Source organism: Nicotiana tomentosiformis, chromosome 11, assembly GCF_000390325.3.
Source record: "Nicotiana tomentosiformis chromosome 11, ASM39032v3, whole genome shotgun sequence".
Classification (NCBI taxonomy): Eukaryota; Viridiplantae; Streptophyta; class Magnoliopsida; order Solanales; family Solanaceae; genus Nicotiana; species Nicotiana tomentosiformis.
Window position 1 is genome coordinate 113,312,540 of NC_090822.1, and position 21,238 is coordinate 113,333,777.

The 21,238-nt window shown below is 34.1% G+C and overlaps 1 protein-coding gene and 2 long non-coding RNA genes across 3 annotated transcripts; 2 read left to right on the top strand and 1 right to left on the bottom strand.

The window, feature by feature from the left end:
* The first annotated feature begins 5,035 nt into the window (after positions 1-5,035).
* Positions 5,036-13,900, top strand: LOC104094366 (uncharacterized). The gene is made up of 3 exons (XR_001968929.3): positions 5,036-5,986; positions 6,062-6,165; positions 12,866-13,900. It is a non-coding gene; the product is annotated as an uncharacterized lncRNA (long non-coding RNA).
* A 308-nt stretch (positions 13,901-14,208) lies between these two features.
* On the top strand, positions 14,209-16,578 carry LOC104094365 (uncharacterized). The gene is made up of 2 exons (XR_685877.4): positions 14,209-14,399; positions 16,180-16,578. It is a non-coding gene; the product is annotated as an uncharacterized lncRNA (long non-coding RNA).
* Positions 16,579-17,523: 945 nt separating this feature from the next.
* On the bottom strand, positions 17,524-18,024 carry LOC138902038 (uncharacterized). Its single transcript, XM_070189848.1, has one exon. The coding sequence runs from the start codon at positions 18,022-18,024 to the stop codon at positions 17,524-17,526; it is 501 nt and encodes a 166-aa protein (XP_070045949.1).
* Positions 18,025-21,238: the final 3,214 nt, after the last annotated feature.

Here is a 21,238-nt window from a genome sequence, read left to right on the forward strand (position 1 = left end):
ATTGAAGAAGCTTCTTTGATTGAAAGACACATGCAATGGGATGGTTGGCTATGAGTGGGGATACAAGTATATCACAGAGAAGGATTACCTCACATAATTTTCAACTCCAGTGTTTACAAAATTTTCAAAGTCAAATGATTTAAAAGTACAAACTCTAAAATCTAGAAAGTTAAAGACACACTATTGTAGTGTTTTGACAGCAAGAAATTGGTAATTAATCTAGATGAATAAGGTAGCCCTAAAGTTTTAAGAGTTTGAGTGAGCTAGTGGAGGATTTGTAAAGGAAATTATTTGAGAAAGATGAACTCTTGAAATAAGTAGAGACCTTAATGAATGAAAGTGTCTACTTATGTTGAGCTTGATGAAATAAAAAAGACAACTCGAGAGGACTCTTTAATCAAGTTGTCTCAAATTTAACTCTCTGATGCAAAGGTTAATGACAAATTCTAGAGAAATAAAATACTCTTAATCCGTTGTCATCTCTCGAGATCTTAATATTCTTGTAGTTTCTTCAAGCGACATAAAATACTCTGCAAAATTAAACAAAACATGCACTTTAAACGGATTGTCATAGTTCACAACCTTGTGCAGTGTATCCTCCTAGTTAAGGTGGCTTGGAGAGTACACTAATAAAGTTCTACTAAACAAGTACAATATTCTTCCATAGAAGAAACTCTTTTGACAAGTACGAGAAAACATCTCACAGGAGATACATATTAATTCATTAAAAAATATTTAGTGCAAAAATATACAAATTCAAGAAGGCTTTGCAATCACTTGTATCATCGGGCTTTAATATTCTTTAATGTGTGAACAACTGACATATTTATCTCTATATATTCTTTGATGTGTAAACTCACATATCTACCTATAAAGCAGAATATAAGATTAGATTTTAACCACCTACCATATACCCTTATGCCACATAAACATCTCTCATTTGTAATTGTATTAGTTTCATTAAAAGAAAATTCTCTTGAAATTAGATACTGGTCTTTTTTTACAACTTGTGGAAGACCAAGTCGATTTTACGGCAAAATCAAAATTGAGTTCAAGTGTTAGCCCATGGAAAGTTGAACTTTTTTGAAAATTCACAAGCTTAATGCATACTCATAACAAACTTTCACCCTTCAACATCAACTTAGGAAGGGTTTATAAATTTTGAGAATCCAACAAGAAAAAGAAAAGGCATTTTGCGGAACCACCAAAGTGAAAATCAAACAAATTATAGCCAACATTTTAGGTTAACTAGAAAAAAAAAGCACGAATTATAGCACATGGAATTGGTCATTGACTGAATTGAAAAAAACAACAGACTGAAAGCAAAATATTTGGCTACAAAAGAATCTGACTAACAAAGCGTCTATTAAAAATTTTCACACCAAGTCACATTAGAGTGCAAGATATACCAGCAAATAGATCACATTTCAAGCACAATAACGATACTAAAAATTCTAACTATGAAATCATCATGCAGTCATGGGATTTTATAGACCAACTATCCATTAGACCGATAAAAGGTCTCTAGCACCATTGCACACATATTTGTTATTACATATAAAATGATGACTTAGAACTGAGGGAAAAAAACAAAACTTACCGTTGTCACCGAAGAAGAGGAGCTTGTTGAGCGCTAGCGGGTGAAGCACCATTTGATTTTCTCAAAATATGATGAAGGGGAACCCCAACCCTAGATATACAAAAATTACCTTAGTAACTGTGAGTCTGTGAGGGAAAAGAATCAAATTAGAATAAAATTAATTGAAATCATGTATGCATACACTTAAATACCAGATCAAGGAAAGAAAGATATGAAAATATGTATAAATCTAATAAAAGCAATAAGATAAAGAGCGAGTAAAAAAAATATTACATTGCCTAAAATTGGTGAGATAGAGATGAGTTGGGTTGGGTTGCAGCGGCGGTGGTGAGATAAATTGAGACTTTATGAGGTATTCCCAAAATTTCTAAATTTAAGTTTAATTTACAGAGAAAAATAGTTGGGGGAATAAGTGAGTGGAGTGTGAAAAACTTGGAGGGAAATATAAAATAAAAATATTTGTCCTGAATTAAGCGATTTTTAGTGGCCAATCCTTTTTATTGCTAGTATAAGAGTACCTTTTTATTGTCAAAATCTTTTTGACGGTAATATTCGCAATATAAGAATAAATTAGCGGCAACTAGGTTACTGACACTAAATAATTGCCGCTAAAGGCCTTTTTGTTGTAGTGAGTAGGTGTCGGGAGATATAAAATAGTAATATACCTATTTGGTACATTTATATGCAGTTTTGATATACTATTGTGACAAGTATTTTACAATATGCCATTTTATTATACTAATATACCATTTTATTGTAACGATGCATAATTTTGGATCCTATGTGATAGAAATATTTACAGTAATACATACTCCCTCCGTTCCAATTCATGTAAACCTGTTTGACTGGGCACGAAATTTAAGAAAAAATGAAGACTTTTGAAATTTATGGTCCTAAGCAAGTCAAAAAAGGTCCCAGAGTATTTGTGTGAGTATTTGTGTGATAAAAACTTCTCATTAATAGTGGAATTGTAAGTTTAAGCTAAATTGTTTCCAAATTTAGAAAGGGGTCATTCTTTTTGGAACAGACCAAAAAGAAAATAGATTCATATAAACTGGAACGGAGGGAGTATATATATATATATATATATATATATATATATATATATATATATATATATATATATATACAATAAAAAAAAGAGAAGAGAAAACACGTGTATTGTATAAGTTGTTCTAATAATTAATTTAAAGAAGAGAAGAAAAAGATAAAAAAGAAAGACAAATAGTATATTATATAATCAGTTATATTAAAGAAGGTGAATAAATGTTTACTATAGCAGTTACCTTTTATTATTGTATAAAAAAAGAAGAATAAAGAAAAGGAGCAAAAATGGTGAACGTAATTAGATTATGTAGGAAAAAAATTATGAGAAAAAAAGAGCTAAATTAATTTAGAAAAGGAAGAAGATTTAAAGAAAATGAACAAAAGGAAAGAAAAAAGAGAAAAAAATAAAACAAAAGAAAGGAGCCAAAATTGAGTATGGAATCAGATTATTTGAAATAATAAAATAAAGAATAATATGATTTATAAAAAAAAGGAACGGAAACGGAGAAAAAAGAAAAGGATAAAAAATAGTCAATTACCCACAAAAGCTACAATTAGTAGGAAATATAACTAGTTTAATGGGTAAAAAAATAAATGGGTAGACAAAAGTAATTAGTTTAATTTTTATGGGTAAAACTATAAAATAAAGGGGTAGAAAAAGTAATTCTTTGGGCTTGGGTATTAAATGGTAATAGTTAAGATTTTACCAATCGGGGCCCAAACAAGGAAGAAGAACCCAAGAGCTGCTTTAAATATTATTCATGATTCATGGATCCCTTCGGTTTATTATAATAGTCTTAGCCGCACTCCCTTCCTCAATAGGGCTGTGCATTTGGATCGGATATTCGAAATCCGAATCGATCAGCTCAATTTCGAATTTCGGATATTTGAATTGGATTTCGGGATTATGTTTATTAAAATTTTGGATATCCGGATCGGCTTCGGATTGATATAATTTTAATCCGATCCGAAATCCGAAATTATTAGGGCATGTATAAATACTAAACTTTAATTCGGATAGCCACAACTTCCTTTACATCTTCCTCCAAGTTATTACCTTTACAATTGCTGGATTTAACTACATTGGCACCATAATACCCTCATAATTGCAGAAACATGGATTTTTCTTGCTGTATTGCCTCTTCTACAAAGAAAATTTTTCTTGCTGTATTGCCTCTTCTACAAAGAAAATATAAGTACGAGTTCTGCAAAGAGGCATAACAACTCGAACCTCCAGAGAAATATTTTCTTAGAGATGCAACGCTGATAAAAGGGATGAAAAGTAAAGAGATGTTTGTATTAGCACAGAACACAGAAGAAACAGATAAGGCAGATGCATTAGCCGATTAGATTAGCAATAGCCTTAATAATACGTATAATCCGATCCGAAAATCCAAAATATTTATCTGATCCAAACTTTAAAATCCGATCCGATCCGATATTAATTCGATTGGATTCAAATTGCATTTTGTAGAATCCGAAATCCGAAATTTCAATACGAAATGTGCTAAATCCGATCCGATCCATGCGCAACCCTACTCTCACCCACCTTGAGGTATTTTCTCTTGCTTCATTTATTTATTTATTTATATATATAGCAAAGTTGATGAGGTTAAATAAGTTAAGGTTTTTTTTGTTTTTTTGTTTGGTATGACTATAGCTTCCTATGTTTGTGTCTAGGTGTCTTATGTCAGGTGCTGCTAGGGGGGGCAAACACGTTAAACAACTAATCAGGCCATTTAAAATGAATTTGCAGTAGTAAATTTGAAAGCTGTATTAGGAATATTAAATCTATATACTGTTACTTTGCGATTTAGCAGCCTTTCTGCCTAGAAAGATTATAGTATTAAATGAAATTTCTAGTGGTTAAGTACAATAATTTTTTCCTGGTTATTTTGCTTATATGAAAAATACGGCAGTCCATCTTGGCAAAAAAGAAAAAAAAGTAATTTCCGAAAATGTTAATTAGCACAAAAGTAGCGTCAGCCGATTGGTCGAGTTTACAAATAGTAGAATTTAGAGCTAAAGAATGTTACAGAAGTTGATTTTGAAGGAAAAGTGCTAGAATTACAAAGAGTTCTGGATGTGGGTAAAAAAATGAATGTGTATTTTTTTTTTGATAATCAACTGTATTTTATTAATCACCAAAGAGTTAATTATAAAACCATAGCTAAGCTAACTAAGCTAGCTATCAAACAAAACAAACACAGACACCTAACCAGAATAGTTAATTCTTACACACCTACTAAAATAACAATAAAAGTCTCCTCCATAGATTCATAGTGAATTCACATTCTACAATCAAATGGTCCCTGCTCTCATCTTGAGTTTGGCATAGTGCACATTTTGTTTCAATATGAAGACCCCATTTAGATAATCTATCTATTGTTAATAACATTTCTTGTAGTTGAAGCCACATAGTGAATCTTGCTTTAGGCCTGGCATCATTTTGGAAAATCAAGGGCTTCCAAATTACTCTAGGACAGTCACCTATTAACTGTAGGTATATCTGCCTTATGATGCTTTTTCCAGTTGTAAGGTTGTCTTGCACCTGTTCAAGGATTCCTCTAGCATCTAGGATTTGCCTGATGATCCAGCATGCCTGTTGTGGTAGCTTAATTTGCTCTATCTGCTGCCCCTTTATGTAAAAGGTATGCACCCACCTAATCCACAACTTATCTTGCTTGTGGGCTAAGTCCCAACATGATTTAACAATAGCCGCTTTGTTCCAGAGATGCAGGTTAATTAGGTTCAGTCCTCCTGCAAATTTAGGTAGACAAACTTTGTCCCAGGCCACTAATGCTTTTTTTGTAATCATATTTGCACCTAGCCTAGTTTTAGTAAGATTCTGTCCTTTTCAATTTGTGAAACCCTACCAAAATAGACTGAGCTCTTTCCCATATTAGCCAATAGTCCAAATGACTTTAGAAAACTGTTCAAAACATTTCTGTATAGCACACACAGACGGGAAATCACCTCTTGAAAATAACAGCAAGTCATCTCTAAATGCCAAGTGTGTGATGCCCAGCCTATCACACTTTGGGTGAAACTTGAAAGCATTTTCATCTTTCAGTTCATTCAAGCTTCTACTCAAATACTTCATAGCAATAGCAAACAAGAAATGAGACATGGGATCTCCTGGTCTAAGACCCTTAGCTGCATCAAAGGGTTCTGTGAATTACCCGTTTATCATTATGGTATAATTGATAGTTTTCACGCATTCCATCACCTAAGTAATAAATTTGGCAGGGAAGCCCATCTCCTCCATCACTTGCTCTAAATAGCACAATTCAACAGAATCATATGCCTTTTGAAGATCGATCTTTATCATGCACCTTGGTGAGATGTTTTTCCTAGTGTATCCTTTGATCAGTTCATGTGCCAAAATAATGTTATCGGTTATCTTTCTACCAGGAATGAAACCAGCCTGAGCATTACATATGACAACTGCTATGACTCGTTGGAATCTATTGGCCAAAAGCTTGGAGATCAACTTGTATAGGACAGTGCAACATGCGGTAGGCCTTTACTCCTTCACTATTGTAGGGTTTGCCGTTTTAGGTACCAATGTGATAGTCGTGCAGTTGATGGCTTTATATAATCTTCCTGTTGCAAAAAAAAAAAAAAAAAAAAATTCACTGCCCCAATTATATCTTCATTGATTATACTCCAAGTTTTTCTTAAAGAAACAAGCATTAAATCTATCAATGCCAAGTGCCTTATCATCTACAATAGAACACAACCCATCAACAATTTCTTGTTCCGTTATCTCTGCACAAAGTTCCAACTGTTGGTGGGATATGATAGAACCCTACAATTTCTTTTTTTATATCATCAGGATCAGTCAACTTGTCTCCTGTTAGGGCTGTTATTTTCAAGATGTGCTTTCTCTGTGTCCTTTCCTTCATAATAGCTGTAAAGTACTTATTATTAGAATCACCCAATTGTATCCACTTTGCTCTTGATTTTTGTTCAAGTACACTTTCCTCTATCATGGACCATTTTTCCAAGTTTTGTAGCATATCTTTTTCAATTTCCAGCAAGGCATTAGAACATTGAGCATGTATTTGTACCTGAATATCTACCAATTTCTTCCTGGTTTCCTCCATCTTCTGGTTAAAGCCCCTGAATTCATCATTATTCAGTTTTCTCAACATTGGTTTGACGCCATATGTTTTTCATTCTTCCAGTAGCCAAAGACTTGGCCCATCCATCTTTCACAATTGACATAAAAAAGGCATGTTCTGTCCATACATTGAAGAATCGAAATGGTATCTTTCCATTCCATTGTGTTGTGCATAGTGACAGTAACATGGGAGAGTGATCAGAGATAAGAGGCACATCATATTCTGTCATTACATGCCCCCACTGCATCATCCAGTCATGGTTCCCAAATCCTCTATCCAACCTACTATAAACTCTGTCTAATCCATGTTGTTTATTAGACCAAGTATAGTATTCACCTTTCCATTGTAACTCATTTAGCAATAGAGTATGTATACACGTAGAGAAGTCTTGAATTTCAGCATCGCTCACAGGATTCCCCATTAATCTGTCACTTGGCTGGAAAATAGCATTAAAGTCCCCACAAGAGAAGTGTATTTTACTATCTGTATTATTGAAAACAAATCTTATCAGGCTTAACATTGGTGTGTTGCACGTCGAGAAAAATGTTTTTAATAACATTTAACATCGTGTGAATGTACAAGAAATAACGAAGGATAATGCCAAAACTAGAGCGGATTTGAAAGAATTTGATCATTGTCTAGAGTTATATTGGGATGAAAGTACGAAAATTATTTTATAGCTTGTTTAACATTGATCAAAATGCCCAAAAAAAAAAGTGCTTGCTAAGCGGATGATAAAATTTATCGAGAAATTCTCAGATTTTTCACCCACGACACTACACTTGTTTTGCATTCTTGTCAATGTGTAGCAAATTTAATTGGGTCATTTTTATCTCGATATAATTCTAGATTTTCTTTCAAATACTTTTATATTTAGCATTGTCATTTGCTTTTACCTGGATGTTCATAACTCTATGAAAATGTAATCAAGAACATTTTTCTCAATGTGTGTCACGACCCAAAATCTAACCATGGCCGTGATGGCGCCTATCGTGTTACTAGGCAAGCCTACTTCCCAAAATATTACTACTAAATCGATTATAAGAATTTAATAAAATATTTCAACATTTAAATTTTTTATAAACTAAATCAACTCTAAATATAATATAGAAAAATACGGAAATGAGCCCCAAACATCGGGGTGTCACTAAGTCATGAGCGTCTAAAACTATAAACTAAGATATATAAACTGTCTAACTGTCCAAAAAAAAAAGAAATGACAAAAGGAGTAACAAGGTCCCGCGGACGCTAGCAGCTACCTTGCAATCTCCACAGATAGCCTGTCTGAACTCAACGATCGTCACGCTCTAACTCACCTGGATCTGCACATAAAGTACAAAGTGTAGTATGAGTACAACTGACTCAATAGTAACAGAAATAACTAAGGAACTGAGCAGTAGAGACGAGATAAGTAAAACAGTCAAATTATTTATTTTCACAATTTAAAAATAAAAAGAAATAAACAGGTAAATTTCATAACTCAGTAAATGCCACAAAGAAGTTTAACACATAAATGCAGCAACAACACAAATAAATACAACCTCACAGCAGTGTCACTCCATCACTCATCACTCGCACTCAGCACTCAACACTCAAAACACTCAACACTCTGCGCTCACTGGGGGTGTGTACAGACTCCGGAGGGGCTCCCAAAGCCCAAGCACTAAGCACGGATAACTCATGTGCCATCATATCAAAACCTGGATCCGCACGGTCAACTCACGTGCTACGCGGACAACTCACGCACTACGGAATCAATACCTGAACCAGTACGGTCAACTCACGTGCTACGCGGACAACTCACGCGCTATAGTATTAATATCCTCACAACCAGGCCCTCAGCCTCACTCAATCATGTACCTCACTAGCCTCACCACCATCAATAAATAAGGGAACACATCCCACATCCAGTATCACAGTATATTAGCAAATAATAGAAACTGAGGTAAATATGTATAATAATTTCTATGACTGAGTACAAATAATGTGAGCATGAATAAAGCCTAAGCATGATCTCTAACATGAAGGCACACAAGTTCAACAACAAGTAACTACGTAAACACAGATGATAGCCATGAGGCCTCACGGGACAGACCAAGTCTCAATCCCTCGAGGTATACACCTACACGCCCGTCACCTAGCATGGGTATCACCTTCAAACAGTCACACGATATCAAATTCTCTGGGTTTATACCCTCAAAGCCAGAGTTAAAATTGTTACTTACCTTAACAACGTAAAATCCTACTTCGGGATGCCTTCGTCTCTGGACTTGGTCTCCAAAAGCTCCGAATCTATCCATAACCAGAATAATACTATCAACATAGGCTAAAGAATCGAATTTCATAAGAAAAGCTACATAAGTAGGCCAAAAATCCGAAATCGGCCAAAACCCGGCCTCCGAGCCCACATCTCAAAATCAGTCAAAAATAGCAGAATAATAAACCTCGTCCTCTCCCGAGTCTAACCATATAAAATTCATCAAAATCGGACTCCGTTTGGTCCCTCAAATCCTCACTTAAACTCTCCAAAACTCAAACCCTAACTCCCTCAATTTCACTTTGAAATCATCAATCAAATCCCAAAAACGAAGATGGATTCATGAAATATAACCAAAACTAAGTAGAGAACACTTACCCCAATCCGAGCTCCCCAACTCAAAATATGACCGAATGAACAAATCCTCGTTTTATATATTTTATTTCCAGCTATTCTGCCTCGTTTCTCGTGCTTAAAGATCCCAAAACTCTCTTTTTATGCCTCCAATGAATTCCTTGTGAAATTTGAGTCAAGTTAGACTTTTGAATCACTCAATTTGACTTTATAATGAAGGAGATATGTAGGTTTTAATATTTGCAAACCGTGTAGATTTTTAAATACACCATTAGTGGCAATTTCGTAATTAATCTGAAAAAAAATCTGGCAACCTAATTCTTAGTAAAATGATCATAAAATCCTTATACGATGTCAAAATTCGATGATTGTTTTTGCTACGGGTCCGTAATTACGATACGGATCTAATGCTGCAATCAAAAAAGAAATAGGAGCTTATTTGTTCAATATGATACCATTTACACTTGAAGAAACGGCGTCGAAACATAAGAAAAACGAGCGCAACACAACCCAAACCTATCCGAACTCACCCGAGGCCCTCGGGACCTCAACCAATAATTCCAACAAGTCATATATCAGTACCCGAACTTAGTCGAACCTTCGGAACACCCAAAACAACACCAAAACACCAAATCAACCTTGGATTCAAGCATAAGAACTTTTAAACTTCCAACTTTCGCCAATTCAAGCCTAATTCTACCACGGACCTCTAAATTATATTTCGGACATACTTCTAAGTCTAAAATCACCCAACGAAGCTAATCGAATTATAAAAATCTACATCCGAATTCGTTTACTCATAAGTCAACTTCCGGTTGACTTTTCTAACTTAACTTTCTAACTAAGAGACTAAGTGTTCATTTCACTCCAAAATTACTCTGGACCCAAACCTACCAACTCGATACAACTCAACACCGCTGAATAATACATAAAGAAGCAAGAATGGAGAAACATGGCTATAACTCTCGGAACGACTGGCCGGATCGTTACAATGTGCATCACATCAAGATTATGCATGGTGATATTTATTTCCGGTAAGGCAAGTTTCAAAATATGTACTTCTTCCATCCAAATCAACTTATCTTTTAAACTCTAGCGTTTATCCTCTCAGAATGAATGCCAACTTTTTTGAGCCACTAATCCTCAATCTCCTTAAGTATTTGTAAAACTGCCTTGTCAATGATACTGCCTTTTGTGTTGTTCTTTTTCTAGTTTTTTGTTAAAAGGGGAGAAAATAAGGAAAAAATAGAGTAAAAGAAGTCACTATATTTAGAATTTGTAAATTTGTGATGGATCAGTCTATTGCCCTTTTACAATTTCTCAAAATAGGGTAAAAGAAGGATGCCCAATCAGAGTCACAATATAATTTTACCATGTAGTCATTATCTTTGAAAAAGAAAATTTCTAGGCTAGGATCAGTCTTTAAGTATCTCAACAGGCAATAGGCTGCCTTTAGATGTGGTTCTCTTGGATCTTGCATGAATTGGCTCAGATGCTAAACACTGAAAGTTATATCCAATCTTGTGTTGGTTAAGAAATTCAGTTTCCCAACCAATTTTCTGTAGCAGCTAGGATGTGACAGGGGAGCTTCTTCCTTTACTTTGAGTTTCACACTTGATGATAAAGGATTGCAACTGAGACAATCATATTCTTTTAGGAGATCAATGACAAATTTTCTTTTGGAAACAATGATTCTATCATTTTTGTAGAGAATTTTCAGTCCAAGTAAATAGTGTAATCTTCCCAGATCCTTAATCTTGAAACTATCATGTAAGAACTTCTTGAAAAGTTTTATTTTTCTGAATCTATTCCAGTGAGTATCACATCATCAATATACACTGCTACATACACCAAAGATATCCCATTATTTCTGTAGAATAATGAGTAATCATGCATAGAATGCCCATAACCTATCGAGCAAAGTGCTTCTGTTAATTTGGCATACCATTGCCTACTGGCTTGTTTCAGGCCATATAAAGATTTGTTTAGCTTACAAACCAGCCCTGATTCATGCACCATTAACCCAGGTGGGATTTTCATAAACACTTCCCCATTCAAATCTCATTGAAGGGAGGCATTATTCACATCTAGTTGAAACATGGCCCATCATCTCTTCACAGCTACTACTATAAGTCCTCTCCGTTGGTCATCTATTCCATTGGTGAGAATGTTTCTTTGTAATCTATTTCTTCTTGTTGTATGTATCCTTTGACTACCAAACGAGCTTTAAACCTCTCAATACTTTCATTGACTTTATGCTTCACTTTATACACCCACCTACAACCTATAACTTTCTTTCCTGCTAGCAATGGGACCAAGTCCCATGTGTGATTGATATGTAATGCCTCAAATTCCTGTGTCATGGCTACTTTCCAAGTATGATTAATAGCAACCTCTTCACATGAAGAAGGTTCATTATCATGACAGACACATTGCATCAAAGACTGGCTACTATGGATTAAAGCTTCAGGAGAGACAAATTGATGGTTTGAAAGTAAGGCATTAAGAGATGGTATACAACTATTGGAATGTAGTTTAGGCATAGTATGAATGTAGTCATTTAAGTATGCATGTGTTTTTATTTCTCTTTGTGTTATTCTAAGTACAAGAGTGTTCTGATTATCAATTTGAAGTGAATGATCATTCAAAACTGGTGGTGAGTGGTCATCAAAACTGGATGTTGAAGGTGACTCTAAAGGTGAGTGACTATCAGACTTTGCAACTTGACTATTGTTAGGTGATATAGGTGAGATATTGATAGGTGATAGTTCATTGTCCATGGGACTTGCACCATTTGGATTGTTTTCTACATTGACTTGGATACTTTCATTAACATCATCTGCAAAATCAACAAAAGGAACACATTTTAGTACAGAAGGAAAAGAAGAGACATCTGGTACAATTGCAAAAGGGAAAATATTCTCATGGAAAGATACATTTCTTGAGACTTGTATTTTCTTGGTAGCAAGACTCGGGACGTTGTACCATTTGATCCAAAATTATAGCCTATGAAAACATGTGGGGTAACTCTAGGCTCAAATTTATCCCTGTGTACTTTGGGTACTGTTGGGTAGCACAAGCATCCAAAACTTCTCATTTGGGAATATAGTGGTTTGTTTTTGTATAGGAGTTCAAATGGACACTTGTTCTTAAGATATATAGTGGGCAGTCTATTTATAATGTAGGTTATTGTCAACACACACTCTCTCCAGTATTTCAAAGGTAACTTTGACTGAAATAGGAGTGCCCTATCTGTTTCAAGTAAGTATTTGTGTTTTCTTTCTACCATATTGTTCTGTTGTGGTGTATAGGGACAAGATTTTTTGTGAATGATGCCTTTTGACTGAAAAAAAAGAGTTAACTTCTGTGTTGGTGAACTTTAGACCATTTTCTATTCTTATGGTCTTTATGGTAGTTTTGAACTGGTTTTCTATCATGGAAACAAAAGCTTTGATGATTTGAATTGCATTGCTCTTGCAGGTTAAAAGGTGTGTCCATGTGGTCCTACTGAAATCATCAACCATAGTGATGAAGTACTTATAGTTATCATGAGTAGTGGTGTGATAAGGACCCCAAAGGTCAACATGTAGTAATTTAAATATACTACTGGATGTGCTAGTTCTCTGGGGAAAGGGCAATCTATTTTGTCTGGTCATAGGACAAATAGAGTATACAAAAGGTTGTTTGGAAGAAAAAATGACAGGTATAGATGCTATTCCCTTTATTTTCACAAAGGGCACATGCCTAAGTCTATTGTGCCACAAAATATCATTCTCATGATATGTACAAGAATTCAAAGGAACACGATTTATTCACATATGGAGAAATATTTACAGTAGTACTGTTACTAGAAGAAGGGGCATTCATAGATGCAGTTTTATTCAGAGGTGAATTATATACAGATGGAGAGTAGACAACTTGCATATTACATGGATAAGCAGACAAATGGGGAACAGAACTGATTGTGACAGAAGAAGAGCTTGTATCCTTTTGTTTCAAACATTGAGAGCATATGAGGTAAAGTCCACTCTTGACTCTACCAATCTCCAGAGGGCTCTTCAGTGAAGGGGCATGCAACATACAAGCACCATTAGTGATGAATGAAATTCCTCCGTGATTTAAAGTCAACAAATAAATAGAAATAAGGTTATATTTGAAAAAGGGGACAAGGAGAACTTTGTGCAACACAATCCTAGGTGCAAGTCTCACACTTCCAACTTCTGTTACTATAGCTTTATAACCATTTGGCAATATGACTAATAAGGGGTAAGGCAGAATAATGATATCATACATTGAGGATCTATTGAAGGTCATGTGATTTGAAACTCTTGAATCTAATATCTATGTATCAGTTTTTGATTTAAAACACCTACATGATAGTTTACCAAAGTCAATTGAAGAGGTATAAACTACAATACCTTCAAAGTTTGAAACTCCAGAGTTCAGGTTCATGTTGTTAGAATTCTCTCCTCCACTATTGGCACTATAGAAAATACCTTTTTTCCTACTATAATTTTTTACTACAAAATATCAGTCGTAAATTTCCTACCACTGTTGTCGAAAATCTCATATTTATTTTTTTATTTATTTCTAAGAATTATTCCGACTATGTTTTCGACTAATATAATCGTAAAGCTTCGCCGAAAATTCCGCGCATAGAATTTTTCGACTACTGTAATCGGAATATTATATAGGAAAGTCAAATAACTTTTGACCAAATGGTCCCGACCGTGGTAGCCAGAATTTTTTTTTTAAAAAACATTAAATAATATATATTTTCCGACTATATTTGTCGAAATATTGTCAAACCTAATTTTGTGACTACTATCGTCGGAAACTTAAATAATTTTTTGCCTAATTCCTTTACTTTTCTAATACTTTTTTCCCACACACGCTCTTTCTTACTCTCTGTCTCTCTCTCTCTACACGCTCTCTTCGGCTCTCCAGTTCATCAACGGCGCCGGCGAAATCAAATCCAACGGCACCGGCAAAATCAACGACTGTTCTTCATCAGGTAGGATCTCTTTCTCTCTCTCTCTCTCTCTCTCTCCCCGTTTAATCTTCGATGACGACTTAGGATTTCACTTTTAGTGTACAAAATCAGCGGCACTACTATTTTAGTGTTAAAAACTTAGCTTAAAAAATAATTTGACTGGGTTTGTTCTCTCATGGTCAAACAGTCGATTGTTGTTGACTGGGTTTGTGATATTTTGAATGCTTTGTGATTGTTCTTGAAATTTAAATAGATCTTAGAAAGAATATTATGATGGAATAATTAAATGATAATGAGATTTGTACTTTACATTTGGTGCGAAAATTAAGAGTGCCTAACAAAATATCACAAACAGACCACTTTGATTTATTCAGAGTGCATTGATTTCTGAAACTTTGGTGTTCCTTTCTGTATATCATTCAACATCACATGGTATTTTACACTATAATTTATAAGTTTAGTGTAAATTGAGTAGTTTTATCCGTTAATACATTTTTTGAGAAATTGGGGAATCATTTGTTTTTTTTGCGCTCGTCCCCTAAATTTTTGACCAATCGGGTATGCTTACTGGGGCTGATTGTTGAGCTATTTTAAGTTCGTGAATGGAATTCTTGTTTGATTTTGGGATCATTTTGACTGTAATGGGCAGCCTCCTTGGAGTGAAATTAGAAGTTGAATGTATAGGAATTTGTCTCTAACAAGAGGAAGTTACAGGCTGCAAGGCAGAGGGGAGATAATATTTTGGTTAGCAATTTCATTGTTATAACGTATGAAATCTTTACTAGTTTGCAATTCTAACTAATCTTGAACTAGAGCTACGAATATCCACTGTGAAACTTTTTGCCTAGCTTACTTATGATGCGAGGTATAATTCTTGCAATCTCTTGATGTTAACTCTCTTGATGAAGAAGAATCCGGAACTGCACCTCTTTAAAAGCTCGTTTATTTTTCTAAAAAATATTATCTGGGTTAAGATAGATCAGTAGTAGTATTGTACCATAACAAAAAAGAAGAAGAAGATAGATCGGTAAAATATGGTAAAGGAGATGGTAGAGATACACAGATGGATTGGAATTTGAAACTTGTTACTCAAGGATATCTATTAGTAATATAATTGTAACAATAACACCAATTTTAAGTTTTATCTCTTGAATGTTGCTCTCATGAGAGACAAAACTCCTCTACTTTAAGTTATATATTTTCTTTTAGTCAAGTCACGTTGAAACTTTGGTGCAAAAGCAACTGCACTATGTTGATCCATACTTTTTCATTGTATTATAGTAATTCATATATAAGGATGCATATTCATATGATGTCCAGAAAAACAAAAGAAAAATAGTCATACTTAACTGCTTAGTTTATATCACTATTGTTGCTACTTGTAATTCAAAAGGGAAAAAGAAAATAAAAGTAGAATCAGAAAAACATGGAGGAGAAGAAAAATCCTAGAAGCTAGCTAACAAACATGCACACTTATATCTTTTTTCAAAATAATTAAGCATACCTCAAAAACTATGCTATTGTTTGAAAGATCTTGGAAAAGTAATTAACAGAGAATGCTAGTGTGAGAGAATTCATGTAATCAACCTAACTTTTATTGTGAAATTTTAAATTTAAAGAGTCATTCATAGTTAAAATGTTGAAGGTATTACAATTATTCAAAGTGGGAACCTGTAGAAGAATATCTCAATTTGTATTATTTTCTTAGATTTAGTGGTGAGGGTAGTAAAAAGAGTAGAGAATAATTTTAAAAATTCTCGACTCAATGAAATGATGAGAGATGCTTTTGAGATGTTCTCAGGGGCTCAATCCGAACCAAATGATGAGGCTAAGCGCTTTTATGGACAACTAGAGGAAGCTAGTCGCCCACTGTATGAAGGCTCAATGCATTCCACCAAAAGTTATTGTCGGAACTATGTGAAACAGTCTAAGTTCACATTGCTATAGTGAAAACATTTATGAAAAAGCACATGTCCCCCTCTTATGATGTTGAAGAGACTGAATCTGATGTCTAGTAGTGTGTTTTGGTTGATTAATGTTCTTGGGTGTTTAGAATTTATATTTAGACTTTATTTGTAAGTTTAGATATTGTGGTATACATGTTTAGACTTTATTATATTAGAGTCGATGTGTGTCAGCTACTTAGACTTGATATTGAATATTTAGATTTTAATTAATGTTTTAGTTTGATATTATAGGATTTGAATGATTTAATAGGTTAGTTGAAGTTGGAATTAGTTGGTTGAAGTTAGAATTGGTTGGTTGAATAGGTTGAATTGATTGGTTGTATTAGTTGTTTATTGTTGTGGCATGCTAATAAAATAGCAGTATTCTGCCAAAACTCAACCCAGATTTTCGACTACTATAGTCGAAAAATGTGCACGAAAATTATGATTTTTCGACTACAGTAGTTGGAAACCTCACTGAAAATTTTTACAAAATTCAAAATTCCGACTACTTTGGTCGGAAAATAAAATAAATATAAATAATAAATAATAATTATTTATATAATATTCCGACTACAATAGTCGAAAATATATTTTAAAATAAATAATTATTTTATTAATTTTTCGACTACTGTAGTCGGAAAATAGCGCCCTTTTTCGAATTTTTGGCGGAACAAACTTTCAAACTACTATAGTCGGAAAGTTTTTTCCGACATACCGTTTTCTGACTAATGTAAATCAGTTGGAAAGTAGTTGAAATAGGTACTTTTTCGACTATTTTGGTAGTCGAAAAATAGCGAATTTCTAGTAGTGTAGTTTGGAAGTGCTGCAATAAGCTCACGAGTTGACCATATTGTTCCTTGGTGAAACTCATTCCCTGATTCTCATCATGGTGTTCATCTCCATCTCCATTACCAGTTACCATGTCAGTCGAAGGACCATGAATATTTTCCACTTCTTTTTCCTTTATTGAATCCGAAACCTTGATTGGGACTTTGGAAATTTTGATTAGTTCCTTGAAGTTTCTGGTTGTGGTTCTAAAAGGACTAGCTAGAACTTTGGAAGTTTTGAGGATAACCATGGAGTTTATAGCATTTCTCTTTGGTGTGCCCTGGCCTTTTGCAATACTCACATGTGGGACGAGATCTACTATTGAAAATGTAGTTCTTTCCTGGGTTGTAGTTGGTTCTGAAACTAGGCTATTTGGAGGTGTTAACATTCAATAAGGCAGATTCAAATATCAACTGATTGTTAGGTTTGATTTCTCTTTGCTTTTCTTCTTGAATCAGTAAGGAAAAGGCTTGATCCAAGGATGGTAAGGTATTCATCAAAAGGACGCTTCCTCTCACTACAGTATATACCTCATTCAGTCCCATGAGAAACTGAATCAATCGTCTGTCTTGTTCAGCTTTATGCATATTCTCTTTGGCTCCACATGTGCACTGACAAATACATAGAGTTTTTGCACTTAAGGTACTCAACTCTTCCCACAATTCCTTCATTTTGATGTAGTAACCAGTAATATCTAGTGCTCCTTGTGACAAATTATTTATCTCCTTTTGAATTTGATATAGCTTTGCACCATTCGTCTGATCATAACGATCCTTCAACTTTTTCCACAGCTCAAAAGAATCATTGACATACTCTACACTATCAGCAATTTCCTTCCCCAAAGAATTTAAAATCCATGAGGTGACCATATCATCACACCTCTCCCATAGTCTATACTTTGGAGACTCTAGATCTGATTTCTTACAGTCTCCATTAATAAACCCTAGTTTGTTCTTAACAGACAGCGCACGCAGTACACTTCATCTCCAAGACCTGTATCCAATTCCATTGAAAGGAGCTGGTACTAATATCGCAACAGGATTGTCAAATGGATGAATGTACAAGGGACTGCTCGAGTCAATGGTGGACTCTTTGTTTGAGTCCACATCAATATGCTCGATTTTGTCATCAATAACCGTGAGAATTATTTAACCAACAGTGTTTGAAGGAAAGTAAAGTAGAGAAATAGAGATGACTTACTATGAACCCTAATTTTGCGGAGAGAAGGAATTACCTCCAATTACATATGTAGATCGAGCAATCGATGATCTACACGAGCTTCGTATGTGTAAGACTACTGGATCAGATTATCCACTGCTCTGATACCATATTAAAATCAGTGACGTAATGAAGCAATTGAACTCGAGGTATGCTCCAATTATGGAAATGGAAACTTGGCGAAGAAGCCCCAAATTAGGGGCATGTGCGACAGCAGAGAAGAAGAGAACTTAGAAGTGAAAGTCTCAATTGTATTGACTATGTAATGTCGTATATATCAGTGTTTTAAAAGGTGTGGCGTAAGGCTAGGCATTTTACATATACCTCAGCGGGGCGTAAGCCCCATAGGTATTTAATTTTTAATATTTTATGAAATAATATAATTACCGTAAATATTTATAAATAGGTAAAATTGCATAAAAATGAAAAAAACTATATGTGTGTGTGTGTGTGCGCGCGCGTGTGTGTGTATTTCATCCCCACAAAATCTAGTCAAAACAATCTATTATACGCTACTTAGAAGCTCAAGTAACTTGAGTCGAAAAGAAAAAAAGTTTTCTATATGGAAAAACAAAAAGGATAACTAACCTATAATTTGAACGTTGAACTTGTTGCTACGAAGGAGAATGAAGTTCTCTTTGTCTTTGTAATTTTTTTTTAATATTTGTTACTTTTTGGAGATATTAGCAGACTAGCGGAAAAGATAAAGAATTGGGAAAGACCATGAATTGGGGCTTTAATCAGTAAAAAAGGTTTTGACTTTTAAATTTAATACATTTCAGTTCCTTTTTAAAACTTTTGAGTAATTACCAAGCTGAATTTTGAGAATTTGGGTATTATATAAATGACTTATTCAACAAGTTTTGTTTTAATTTAAAAAAATATTTAGGGCTTACGCTGCACTAAAAAAATGCGTCCCAAACGCCCGGCCGTACGCCCCGAACGTCCGGGCGTACGTCCCGAATTGCTGGACGTACGCCTCTTGAGACTTTCGCCCCACACCATCGCCTCAGGGCTTTTTTAGTGCGCCTCGCCCCAGGGCTCGCCCCGAAAACGCCTTTTAAAATACTAATATATACAACTACACAATCAAAAGGAAACCACAACTAACCGACTAACTAACTAATGTAAACATAACCGAATCAACTAACAAAGCTAACTGAAGAGTACAACTGCTAAAGCTATAAATAGTGTAATACATCTCAATACAATTAACATGTTCAACTCTTCTCTTAATAGGGCAAACTAGGACTGTTAATTTGGAGCTCGGGAGTAAATTGTGAAATCTTTGGGAGATGTTACATATTTCGATTATTGCAAGTCTCTCTTTTTTCTTAATTTTTTATTAAGTCCAACTTCTCCCCCTCTCCCCCAATTTTTTTTCTCAAAACCTTCTTTTGAAATAAGGATTGGGGTTTGAAGATTATTCTATGGTTCGATCTTTTTGATATGATTACTTTCACATTTCAATGACGGTGTTTGTTGCTAGGTGATGAAACAATATTATTGGGCACCTTCGAACTAATTAAAAGGGAATTTTTAAGATACATTCGTTAAGTGAACACAACATTTAAATTGAATACAAAGAATATTTCCGTCTACTCTGAACCTAAGATCTTTGGACTTCCTCTTTAACCGGCTTTATTTATATCAAAATGCACTGATTTCTTCTACTCTTTTTCGTGAGAAAATGCATAAATACTCCCCTAAACTATGATCATATTTCCAACAGCACACTTTCCTTTAAGGGTGGGGGTTCTATTATCTCCCTAAACTATTTTAGAGTACAATTATTTCCACCCTAAATGCTTATGTGGCGGTGTGTGTATTTACATGAGGTTCTTTCGAAAACAAGCCGGAAAAAATTTTCGCGTCGGAAAAATGGAGTCCTTGAAATTCTGACGATCACTTATATTCTTTCTTTCTTTTTCTCTTCCTCCCACACATAAATCATATTTGAAAGACAAATTTATATATATATATATATATATATATATATATATATATATATATATAAGCAAAACATACTCAAATGTGGACAAAAAAATTTGTCACCGGAATTATTTTTTTCGCCAGAAAAAATGGAGACCTTGAAATTCTAACGATCACCATTTTTCAGCTTATATTCTTTCTTTCTTTCTTTTTCTCTTCCTCCCACACATAAATCACACTTTCAAGAAAAAAATTATACATATATAAAGAAAACATACTACAAGAAAATTGCGTATTACATGAGGATTTTCCTTGGAATTATAAAAGAAAATCCGCAAGTAATTTCTTGAGGATTTTTCTTCCAAAAATATTCGATGAAAAAACTTTCATAGGTAATTATTACTTGCGGATTTTAGAAATCCCCAAGTTAGTTATCTGAAAATTTTGAATCCACATGTAAAATTAGCTAGGGATTTTAGATACGATTTTTTGGTAAAATATACCAAAATATCGCATGAAACTTTTGAAATTTTTTGACGAAAGATCGGAGTTTTCTTGCGGATTTTCCTAGGGAAATATTTGCAAGTAAATCACCATAAATTTTCAAGTAAATTATTTAGATATTTTTAGACAAAAAATTATGTTGTCATAATATTTTTATTTTCAGAATTATTTTCTTAGTAACGCATCCTTCCAAATATATATTTATTTTTGTGTCTCCATATATATATATATATATATATATATATATATATATATATATATTTGTGTCACGTATATATCCCCCCACATAGTACCACTACATTATTATGTCTTATTACTATATTATTACTATGTAATAGTTACCCACTTTCTATATTTACTTGCTTTGTAAATCCCTGGACTTAGAAGCTTATATAATGTGGATTTTTACCTTCCTATACACTATTTGAA